General features: G+C 40.9%; 1 protein-coding gene across 3 annotated transcripts in view; it reads right to left on the reverse strand.

Annotated features, from left to right (window-relative positions):
• Positions 1 to 937: 937 nt before the first annotated feature.
• The window catches only part of Klhl2 (kelch like family member 2), a 110,014-nt gene continuing 99,012 nt past the window's right edge, over positions 938 to 11,939 (reverse strand). Inside the window, exons 12-16 of one of the 3 annotated variants that reach the window (XR_013104424.1) lie at positions 10,816 to 10,944; positions 10,151 to 10,291; positions 3,996 to 4,139; positions 2,221 to 2,393; positions 938 to 2,054 (exon numbers count right to left, since the gene is read on the reverse strand). Coding sequence is in view for 1 of the 3 variants with exons in the window: in XM_034520540.2 (XP_034376431.1) it covers positions 2,026 to 2,054; positions 3,996 to 4,139; positions 10,151 to 10,291; positions 10,816 to 10,944 (443 nt within the window). In the remaining 2 variants the exon portion in view is untranslated. Of the gene's footprint in view, positions 2,055 to 2,220; positions 2,398 to 3,995; positions 4,140 to 10,150; positions 10,292 to 10,815; positions 10,945 to 11,939 lie in introns of all 3 variants that reach the window. The other 2 variants (XR_013104425.1, XM_034520540.2) reach the window with 2 other exon arrangements.

Raw genomic sequence — 11,939 nt, forward strand, 5'->3', positions numbered from 1 at the left:
AGCTGTCAGTCTTGTGGGATCTGACACTTTCTCCTGATTGGGTAAAACTGAACTACTGGCTACCCAGGAAATAATCTTTGAAGAACTGCTGTGTGTGAGGGCCCTCCACACACATGTAGTCACAGGAATATTCCATGTCGTAATAAGAGAGAGAACTGTTCCTTCTTCACTCTAGGAACTGACAGGGAAAGAGAATGTCTGCCTTCTCTTGGTGCTGCTATTAGACATGGCTGAGTGCCAGATTCATTAGACCCCTGGCATGTTTGCTAATAATGGCTACGCTGGAAGGCTGTGCTAATGTGGAAACTCATGTTTCAAGTGAGCATAGGCCCTTTCTGATTAAATTCTATCTCCATTTGTAATGGAGACTTCAACTGTGTGATGTGGGCCTGTTGAAATGGGAACAGTTTGTATTAACTACAGAGAAATGTAACACGTGTTTCTTCCCTAAGTCTAACTTTTGCTGGCAGTATGAGCCAGCCCTTTGGAGTCCTCTGCTGACAACCACAAGCTTGTTTCTTCCTCCAATTGCAGCCTTTCTGCTGTCCCCAGTACTCCACCCACTCCCCACCCTTCAGTTCTTTGTGTTTATTATCAAAGCCATAGATCCTCAGTCGCTTCACAGCTGTTTTCCTCCTTCAAGACTACTTGCTGTTTCTTTTAAAATCTGTATTGATCCTAAAGAATGAGGAAATATGAAAAAGTTTAAATTTAGTCAATCTGTTACTTTGATGGCTGAAGTCAATTTTTTTTTCCCCCAAGAATAACTCCCAGCGGTATTGGTTATTGCTATAATAGATTAAGTGTATAGGTTACTTTAATAAAAAATTAAAATACAGATTTGTTCCAAACATGAAAAAGAGCTGTACTGATTTATGAAGAACCCAAGGTCTGCAAAAGGAACGGGCAAAAAGTCACACTGGTAAAACCAAAGAGATTGTGAAACAAATAATATACAAACTTTTATTCAAAGATAATTCAAGAAAGACACATGTTGGTCATCTTTAAAGAGATTAATCGAAGATCTCAGAAAAACTATCTGCTCAATATACATGATTAGTCACGGAAAGCTTTCTCTTCCATTAATAGCAGCTAAATTTATACACACAAAAAAATTCTTAAGACCATGCAAATTCAGTTGAATTCCACACATTCATTATATTCATCAAAAAACCTGCAGGTATGTTCATGCCAAAAGTGTTACTTTAAGAAAAAAAATTAAAAACACACACCAAAACATGGTCAAGATTAAACTAAAGAAAATAATAAATAAGCATAATTTATATTTTATTTTAAAAAGTTTGGCATCACACATATTAAGGTGTGTTACGCCATGTTCATTCATTCCTCAGAAGTGGCGTTTTAAAGTGTTAAGCATTGTTAAATATCAAAAAATACAACTCTGTTTTACAATGTAGTACTGGCATAATTCAAAGTACTGTGCCAATTATAAATAGATAATCAAACATCTTTTCAAACATATTTAAAGGAAAGCATATAGACACACATTTATATGCACACAATTTATTATAGTCATGTAATCAAAGATATTTATAAAAGCAAACAGTTTCACCCCTCAACAGTGTCTTATACTTACATAGATTTTAATTTGTCCCAAAGATTCTCTGTTCCCAGGAGATTTTTCAGGAGAAAGAATAAAGATAAAACTTAATTTTACAAGAACACACATTAACTTTATTCTCTTTCACAAAATAATCCGTAGTCATTCGAGGCTGCTAAGAACTAGTTTTTATGAAAGCGACTGTTGTGTGAAGACCACAGTGGAGGGACTGCAGTCTGGGTCTCTTGTAACGTCAGTCAGCTGCTGCTCGGCGCAGAGAAAGCCTACACAGTGCTTCTACCAAAAGTAATCTTCAGTATCCGAGGCCTCTGAAGGCAGATGGTCTCGTCTTCTGCTGAGACGTAAAGTGTGGCTCCAGGTGGAGTCTAGGCTCTCAGTCCCTTCAGAAATACTTGTTGACGCCTGGTTCTCATGGAATGATACGCTGAAAATGTCCTGCAGGCTCATAATGGTTTATCAATAACTGTGACCCCTGCATGAAGAAACCAAGAGATAAGACACGTCACAGGCGACAGACACTCTGTACTGCTACAGCCACAGGCAGAGGCCAAGTGCCTTCCTCCACCGAGCAGAGCCATGTTTTAAAACTCAAGATTGTTTTATGTGTGACTGTTTTGACTGCATGTATGTCTGCGTACCATATGTGTGCCCAGTGAACTCGGAAGTCAGAGAAGGGCATGGATCTCAGAGTGCTGGGTTAGAGATAATTGTGAACCACAATATGATTGCTGGGGACGAAACCTGGGTCCCACGAAAGCCCAACAAGCTCACTCAATGGTTGCACCATCTTCCAGCCTTCACCATTTTCTATCTTTCTGTTCAAAAAGAAAAAAAGAAAAAAAAGAAAGAAAGAAAGAAAGAAAGAAAGAAAAAAAAAAGCATTTTTTTTTTTAAACAAAACAAAAAACAAACCAACCAGAACAACCTTATCCTCATCATTTAATTCTATGTATATGTGTGTGCCTGCTTATGGGTCTGTGCACATATGCATACAGGTGCCCACAATTCTGGAAGAGTTTCTTGGTTGTCCTGGAGCTGGAGGTTCTGTGTAAAAGCAGTAAATACTCTTAATCCTGCCACGAGGAGTACTACTTCAACACATACAGCTGTGACGAGCCATCTCTCTTGCCCTAGCACCATTTCAACATACACAACTGCAAAAGTTCCACTGAGGCCTGAATAAATTCTACATCAGACTACCTGGCCTAGAACTTTCTTTTTCCCTATGAAGTTATTATTGGAGAGAATTTGTTTTAGTCAGAAAATAAAAATTGCACCTGATACTTGAAGGGTCAGCAAGCACGCTGGAGGGAGGACATGTTCCTCATCTTGGTCGTCGTGGTGACCGTCTTGTGGGCATGTATGAGTATCAATAGAAAGATACACTAAAATGCACAGTGGTTCTTCCATGTCAGTTATAACTCAATGAAGTTGTTTGAAATGTTTTCCTAACACTTCATCATTTTATTCTGTGATCCTGCTATATAGTTATCTGGAAGTGTCATTTTGGAAGGTGGATAGACAGCAGTGACGATCAATTAGTAAAAATTAACTTTCCCCTCAATATTATATTAACTATACTAACATTCTAATACTTTAAAAATAATCATCAAAATTAGTTAACATATAAAACGTAAAGTTTTACTGTTTGTTTTTGTGTTGGGTTTTAGCTTTTCAGGACAGGGTTTCCCTGTGTAGCTCTGGCTCTCTTGGAACTCTCTGTAGACCAGGCTGGCCTTGAACTCACAGAGATCTGCCTGTCTCTGCCTCCTGGGTACTGGGATTAAAGGTATGTACCACCACACCAGCCGATAAGATGTAGTCTTAAAGACATCATTATATTAAAGATTATTACAATTTCTCAATAATTCTCTTATTGAGAGAATGGACCAGAAATCCCATAATTCAACCACTGATATAGTAAAGTGAGGCATTCTACTGTGCGTCAAGGGCAATGAATAGAGCTGGTCCCACTTGTTCTTTTTATGGGGTGAAGAAGGTGTATGTGTCACAACAGACACATAGAGATAAGAAAACCACCCATGGGAGTAATTTTGTCCCTTTCATCATGTAGGTCCCAGGGACTGAACTCAGGTCAGGAAGCGTGGCAAGGGACTTTGCTCACTGAGTCCTCTTGTGAGCCCCTGAGCTACACTTTCTGTTAAGGAATTAAAGCCTTACTGCAGAGTGAACAGCTCACCATCATATACGGTATTTAGTCATTAAACTTTATTAAGTACATTTGAGCTATAGACTAGGGATTTTAAGTATTACACAATGAAAATGCCAGTGCTTCATGTGAACACACACATCCAAGGCACAACTATTTAAGCAAACGACATAGAAGATTTTCCTCTTACAGGAAAACTGATGGCAGCTGTATGCCAGGAGACAGAGAATGGAGTAGCCTTACCTGCGTAGCTTCTCCCCGTGCTCATACAAGAGGATACAACTGTCCATTTATCTGTGGTGGGGTTATAATACTCTACCGATGCCAAGTTACAGGAACCGTCATCTCCTCCAACAACATACAAGAGACCATTAACTGCACAGACACCTTAAAAAATTATGCAGAGAGAAAACAATTACTTACAACCCCCAAGTGAGTACAATGCAACCCACACATGACACAAGAGTTCATACTGACCTTTACTTTGATAGGCCCTAAGTGAAGTTTATAGCTCTGGAATTTCTCAAGATCAACAAACCTCATAACACAGAGAACACAACAAGGTATGTGGACAGCATGACCCTGCTCTGAGCCAAGTTATTTTTCTGTATCAATGTCTGGCAGGCACATTACAGCAACAATATGAAATAGCTGGTGGGCAGGAAACAAAATGGCTACAGTTGTGCTAGGGGGGCAGGCCTCAACAGAGGCAGAGGAGGGGATGATGGTATGTAAGACCTCCTCTATAAACAGTAGCACATGTGCAAAGCTCCTACTGTGTGCCATGACTACAGTAGCTGCTTTAGAGATGACGGATTCACTTAGTCACCACAACAACTGTACATATAGGTTAGGGAGTATTTCTACCTTCATTTAAAAAAAGGAAGGTAAGAAGGATAGAAGAGAAAGATGGAAAGAGGAAAAAAACAGGTCAAAGTGGTAATATTTTCTAGATTGGCTTTTTAGGGAATTATAAGAAAACATTTATTAACAGAAGGTTGAAATGAGCTACCTAGCACAGTGGTAGATCAGTTGCCTGGAAGGTAAAAAACTACTCATAATTTCAAGTTTTAGGCTGGATGGTTAAGCTGTCTTGTTTCCTTTAAAGGGAGCTGCAGCTGCAGTTCGGTAGCAGAGGGTTGCTGAGCACATTATGATGTGCTGGATTTAATGGCGGATGCTGTAATCCTAGCTCTCCACAGGCACAGGCAGGAAGACGTTAAGTTGAAGGGCAACCAACCTGGGCAATGTACTGAATCCCTGTCTTTAAAGAGGTGGCGGGCCAGACAGTGGTGGCACGTGCCTTTAATTGTAGTACTTAGGAGGCAGGGGCAGGTGGAACTCTGTGAGTTTGAGGCTAGCCTGCTATACACAAAGTTTTAGGACAGTCAGAGTTACACAGAGAAACCCTGTCTGGAACAAACAAACCAACACCAAAATGAAACAAACAAAAGGAGACATTAGCTATTAAATAAATAAGTAAATAAATAAATAGGTAGTTACTAGAATAACTTTTTTTGTTTGTCAAAGTTCAAAATCTTCTAGAGTAACTTGTAAAATATAGATCTCTACCAATGAACAACATAAACTGTCTTTAACACCCCCAAGAGAGAATACTAATTTTATTTTATTTTTTTGGAGACAGGATTTCACTTTGCCTTGAACTCATTATGTAGCCAAGTGGTTTTAACTACTGACTCTTGCCTCCACCTTGTAGCAGGATTACAGGCCTGTGCCATCACACCCAAATTCCTTTCTGTTTCTTTCTGAGATAAGGTCTCACTCTGTGGCCCAAATGGGCAAAACTCACTCTGTAGCTCAGACTGAACTCAGTCATGGTAACCCGGTCCTGAGTTCTGGGACTACCCCATGAGCCGTCATGCCTGCCTTACATATTTGACTTAGTTTGACTGTAAGAAGGAACCAAACTGAAGCCATTTTAAATAAAACTTCCATTTTGAACAGGAGTCAAATAAAGTTTAAGTTCCCGAGACCTCCTGGGTAACTGACATCCTACGTGGCAGAGAGAGACATGTACATGTGTAACTGACATCCTAGTTGGCAAGTTGAGACATGAAGGCCAGGCAAATGACCCTACCACAGTTGAATAACCAGACCAATGGGAACAAGGTAAGTATACCACAAAGAAATGTTCCTAAGGAAGTCCCCTACACCTAAATCCTGATTGGTGAGAAAAGGTACCTATAACTTGGCACAAATGTTTGTGGTTTTTGGGCTTAAAAACTCTGTACCATCCTGGCTCTGGGGTTGCAGTTCACCTCCTGTGTGTGTTTTGCAACCCTGATCCATCAGTAGCAGCCTGAGTATAGTAAGTTTCTGTCATCTGCTTAGATATTTACTAAGATGATCATTGGAAGACTGTGCTGTTGTCCCTGACTGGTCAGTTCTTGCTGCATAATTCAAATAAAGGTCTTGCTTTGCTAGACTCTTGTGACTGCTTGGGTTGTTCTGGATTTTGTGGACCCCAATATGACAAACACTATACATTGAACATTTCTCCAAAATAATATTGATCTGTATAATATTAATGGCTGCATACATTTCCATGTATGTAAACCCTGTTTATCTAATCTTCTCTTGCTGGTACTTATTTAAAATGAGTAACACAAAGAACCTATATATTTAAATATTCATAAAATTATTCACTATATTTTTAAAAGAAAACTTGGGAGGTAAACACTATATTCAACTTAATTTTGTTTGGGGCTGGAGAGATGGCTCAGCAGCTGAGAGCACTGGCTGCTCTTCTAGGGGACATGGTGTTCAATTCCCAACACCTACAAGGCAGCTGTCATAACAAGTGTGTAACTCCAGTTCAGTTCCGGGAACCATATGCACTCTTCTGGCCTCTACAGGTGCCAGACATACCAAGGGTGTATAGGCATACATGCAGGCAAAACATCCACACACATAAAACAGCAAACTTTCTGTTGTCAACTGGCTTCTTTTTCAGTTAAGAACCTAAGCTGGGCGTGGCAGCACACACCTAACTCCCAGCACGTGGATAGAAAAATAACAAATCCAGGCTAACCTGCTCTGGAGTGAGACCCAGTCTCAAACACACAAATGTCTGAACTTTTCAAATTATTCAAAATGCATATTCAAAACTACACTAAAATGGAGCAAACATTCTCTCTCTTTTGCTCAGTCTCTCAACTATTTTACTACTGTAGTCCTTTAACAAGAATCAAACTCACAGTCTCCAAACCACTCAGAGTACTCAAGAGCAGAAGCTCCTGAAGGCCCACATATGAACACAAATCCATGCTAACTCACTGGCAGACAGGTGATGGTTTGAAAACCAAATGGGTCCAGGATGGTCCAGTGAGTTCACGGCTATGCTGGCTCAGCTCCTACACAGAGCTATGACAGACACACAGGTGAAGGGCATCCCGCTGCAGAGTAGGTTGGTTTCCACATCCACCTGAACTCAGCGAGCCACTATCCTTTCCAAAGTTATGGAAATTAGTTAATTTAGGGTTGATTAACATTAAGCTAATGTCCTGAGTCACAGCAGTCCTTTAGGCAGTTGGGAACAAAGCATTCTGCCAAAAGAACAGACTTTGCTCAAGCACTTGACAGGTCTAGTCTGTTTGGTTTACTTTTCGTAACCAAACATGCATGGAGAACCGATCACAGGTGCCCTAAGTGTTACAAGGCTGCTTATTGTCATAGTCAGGAATTCCCACCTCCCTCCGTGTCATAATTTTACTTTTTTCTCCATTCTGTTTTTGTTAGTATCTAAGCAATATGTCCCTATGTAGTCTAGGGTTAGCCCAGAACCTGTTGTGTCACTCAGAGTACCTTTAAGGAAAGACTGTTTGGTGACATCTCCCCAGATCTGGGATTACAGGTGTGTGCCACTGTGTCTGGATTTTTTATCCAATTTTAGTATCATAGTTTACAGTATTTAGGATAACTTTTGGAATATGGTTTGTAAGTTGGTTGCTAGCCTAAACTTCTGGTTCGTGGATGAGGCCTTTATCCTAGATGAAGTAAAGACAGTCTGTACAGAGCTTATCAGATGGACATTTCAGAGGATCAGAAACAGAATAAAGGTTACCCATCATTTCTAATCCCTAGTCTTTATACCCTTGATCAAGCACTTTCTCTACCAAAGGCCCAGGCTTGTGGGGCCTGCAATGCTTCTAGATTATCTCCTGCTGGAAGACTTTTAATATCTTACCATATCGGGTAAAGTACATGGCTGACTAGTTAATTATAAATTCTGCTCTGCTACCGATAGTCCTTACTGTACTGTACTTTGTGTTCCCTTCTGGCCACAAAGAGAAACCAAGAGAACATTTTTAGGTAGCCCAACTAACAACCTAATTCTATGATACACAGAAACCTTGAGAGACACCAAGAGCTCAGACTATAAGGACAGGCAGGAGAAGGCTAACATTTCTCTCCCAAGAAGCTCTTGAGTACAGTCATACACCACATAGCTGTAACAGAAGAGATGAAGCCACGAGAGCAGAGCAGAGATGGAAAAGTCCTATCTTCCAGTGATGCCACAGCCTAGGACAGCTAACCTGACACTGTAGCAAGTGTATCAGGCAATGTTGATGTAAACATACCTGTCCAACTGGTCTCTGTGTAAAAACACCGCAAGCAGCGTTACAAATGGCATATGACACTTCACAGTAAATAACCATGCTACTTGTCGTATGTATTTTCTAGTTCTTTTGAAGAATATCCTTCTACTTATCAAAGAGACATTTACTGTAAAGCAGCGTGCTGTTACTCAGGCAGCAGCCCAACTGCCTACTGTGTTTTTTATTGCATCAAGGGACTACATGTGGTAATTGGCCTATCACATCTTGGATTGTGTCACTGTGATATTCACATTGTGAAACACACATGCAGTTAAACCCTTTTTCGAAATGTGCATCTTGTCTGTAGAAGACTTGTGATTGTAGTTCTCTGACCTTGAAGAGCTCTGTATTCTTAAACTTATTTTTTGTTGTTACTACAGGTTTCTCTATGAACCCTAAGCTATATTAAATAAGGGCAAGCTCTTCAGACTTTCCCTCCAGTTTCAGATAATAATTTGCTTTGTTTATAAAAAGTATTGTTAAGTGATCCAGACTGACTGGAACCCAGGATCCTCTTGCCTCTACCTCCCAGTGCTGGTACAGATGTGCACCATCATACTCGGATCAGGTAGCTTTTACCTGTTGTTGATATTTACCCAACTGGGTAATTTCACTAAGAACTGAGCTCACCAGTATGAGTTATGTGTTAGGCACTTGTCTTAGGGTTTCTATTGCTGCGACAAAACACCATGACCAAAAAGCAAGTTGGGGAGAAAACGGTTTATTAGGCTTGACACTTCAGACCACAATCTATCACTGGAGGAAGTCAGGACAGGGACTCAAACAGGGCAGAAACCTGGAGGCAGGAGCTGATGCACAGGCCATGGAAGACACTGCTTACTGGCTTGCTTCCCATGGCTTGCTCAAACAAGGGAACCCAGGACCATCAGCCCAGGGATGGACCTACCCACCAAGGGCTGGGCCCTCTCCCATTGATCACTAATTGAGAAAATGCCTTACAGCTGGATCTCATGGAAGCAATTTCTCAACTGAGGCTCCTTCCTCTCTGATGACTCCAACTTGTGTTAACATACAAAACCAGGCAGTACAGTACTCAAAAGTGAATGAATTCAAGTACCAAATAAACAGGGTTCAACTATCAGCCAATCAGTCTACAAACAATCACCAAATGATGGTAGACTATATATGGTCTCTAAAGTATCTCTCTCTCTCACGTGCCCATACACATAGACACATACAGAGACACACACAGCTAAAGATGACCGTGAACTTCTGATCTTCCTGCTTCTGCTTCCATAGACTGCTTAGATTAAAAGCGTTTACCACCGTGCCTGACTTATATGGCCCTACTGATTGAACTCTGGGCCTCACAAATGCTAGGCAAGCATTCTACCAAGTAGACTCTTCTATGTGTTTGTTCTGAGATAGTCGTATTCTGTAGCCCAGGCTAGCTTGGAACCCTCTATGTACCTTCAAACTCATTAAAATCTTCCTGCCTCAGCACCCCAAATGTTAGGATTGTAGGCATAAGCCAACATATCTGGTTTGTTAAATTCATAAAAAATTATGTTGGTGCTGGGGACCAACCCCGGGTCTTACACATGAGAAGCACGCCCTCTGCCTCTGCCGCTGAGCTGTGTTCCAGCCCTAGGTATTTACTTTAAAGCTTCTTAGATAAGTTTTGCAATGGAAGTGCTCAAAGTCTATCAAGAAACGGGATAAATAACAAAAACAAACAACAATGGAAACACACAGTCAAACTAGGAAAACATCAGCTAACTGCAGTATGGACAGCACAATCTTGGGCTTAATAGATACCTGCATTTCTTCTGCACATGTTCATATCTGCAACCTGTCTCCAGGCGTTTGTGGTGGGGTCATATACTTCAACACTTTTTCGTACTAAAGGGCCATCATGACCTCCTACAGCATATAATAAGTTGTTTAACACGCCAACACCTGGAAAACAAAACCAAGCAAATTATAGTAGAGCCAGGTAGGCAGGAAAGTTGCGGTGCAGTACAGTTGATGCAGATGCCCTGGGATGCAAACCTCTAGTCCTAACTCTCACTAAAAGGTGACAGGGAGGCTCAGCACTGCAGAAATGGAAGGGACTGGACTGGCAAGACCTCAGTAAGAAGCCCTATCCTAACACCAGAAGAGAGTCAAGGAGAAGCAACCGATGGCAAGCCCTTTAAGAAACTCCTTTTACAAACTACGTTCTCCAAAGCACTCAGTATGTAAAGGCGTCTGATTGGAAAGGAAAGACCATGAAAAACTCTTCCTCACTGAACAAATGATAAAACAACATTAGGTAAGGAAAGCAGTGAAGCTTTTAGTCTGTGAAGAACGTACAGAAGTGTGGCTTCTCACTGCCGCTTAGCCCGCTTAATAGAACCAGGAAGCAGCACACATTTTCAGTCCCCACATGCACATATCCATCTGTCAGTCCACCTCAGATGCTGCCCGGGGCTTCCAGTTACCTGCTCCGCTCCGTCTGGTGCTCATTTCTGCTATGTAAGTCCACTCGTTTGCGGTAGCATTATAGCATTCTACTGTGCTAAGACACTGGCGCGAAGCTCCATCGTAACCCCCCACAGCATAGAGCAAACCTGGACGTGGAACCACAAAGAAAGCCAAATAAGCAACCTATTTTCCTCTTATATACTATTATAACCTATTATATACAAATATAAGATATTAGTATATGTTGCTCTGTGGTAACGGTGCTTCCCCTTAAAGTATTTCTAATTTGCATGATATGTGTTAGTCTTGACAAGTGCTAGCAGGTGGAATGATCAAATCCTATTACAAAGAGTGCACAGAACAAAGGATGTGATTTTTACATATCTTATGCTTCCATCAGTGATCTGACAGACAGCACAGGAGCAGTGCACTGTGACTGTAGATAACAGCTGATCCATGAACAATATCTCACAAAACAGGAATACCAGTTGGGGAAGGGAGTTAAACCAAGAGTCAGTAGCAGGGGGCTAGACAGATGGCCCAACAGTTCGAGCACTGCCTACTCCTCTAATGGACCCATGTTCAATTCCTAGCATCCACAGGGCAGCTCACAACAGTGTTCAACTTCAGTTCTAGGGGATATGGCACCTTCTTCTGGCATCCATGGATACATACATGCACATGGTACACAAAACATACATGAAGGCAAAATACCCATATACATTTTAAAAAAGAGACAGTAGCAGAATGTAATACAGAATGCAATGACATATCTGACGAGAAAAAGCTATGACGTACTAACACTACATCATGGATAAAGTAGTAATCTACACCACGGATGACATTAAAAACAACATGCTAAGTGAGACAAGCCAGTCATAAACATGCTGTATGATTTCACTCACAAAAATGTCTAGGAATATACATGGTGATTGGAAGTAGCAGTTACTGGGGACTGGGGAGAAGAGGGGATAGCTAGGGAAGCAGGAATGGTTTTATTGGGTAACAAAATGTCCTTCAATGACTTGTGGTGACAGAGACATATGGAACTGTTTGAATCAAATGGAAAGCTTTTATGACATTTCAATTATGTTTTATGAAAGTCACTTTAAAAGAGGTTTTGTTTATTAATATGTATTTG

Source organism: Arvicanthis niloticus, chromosome 16, assembly GCF_011762505.2.
Source record: "Arvicanthis niloticus isolate mArvNil1 chromosome 16, mArvNil1.pat.X, whole genome shotgun sequence".
NCBI classification, from domain to species: domain Eukaryota; kingdom Metazoa; phylum Chordata; class Mammalia; order Rodentia; family Muridae; genus Arvicanthis; species Arvicanthis niloticus.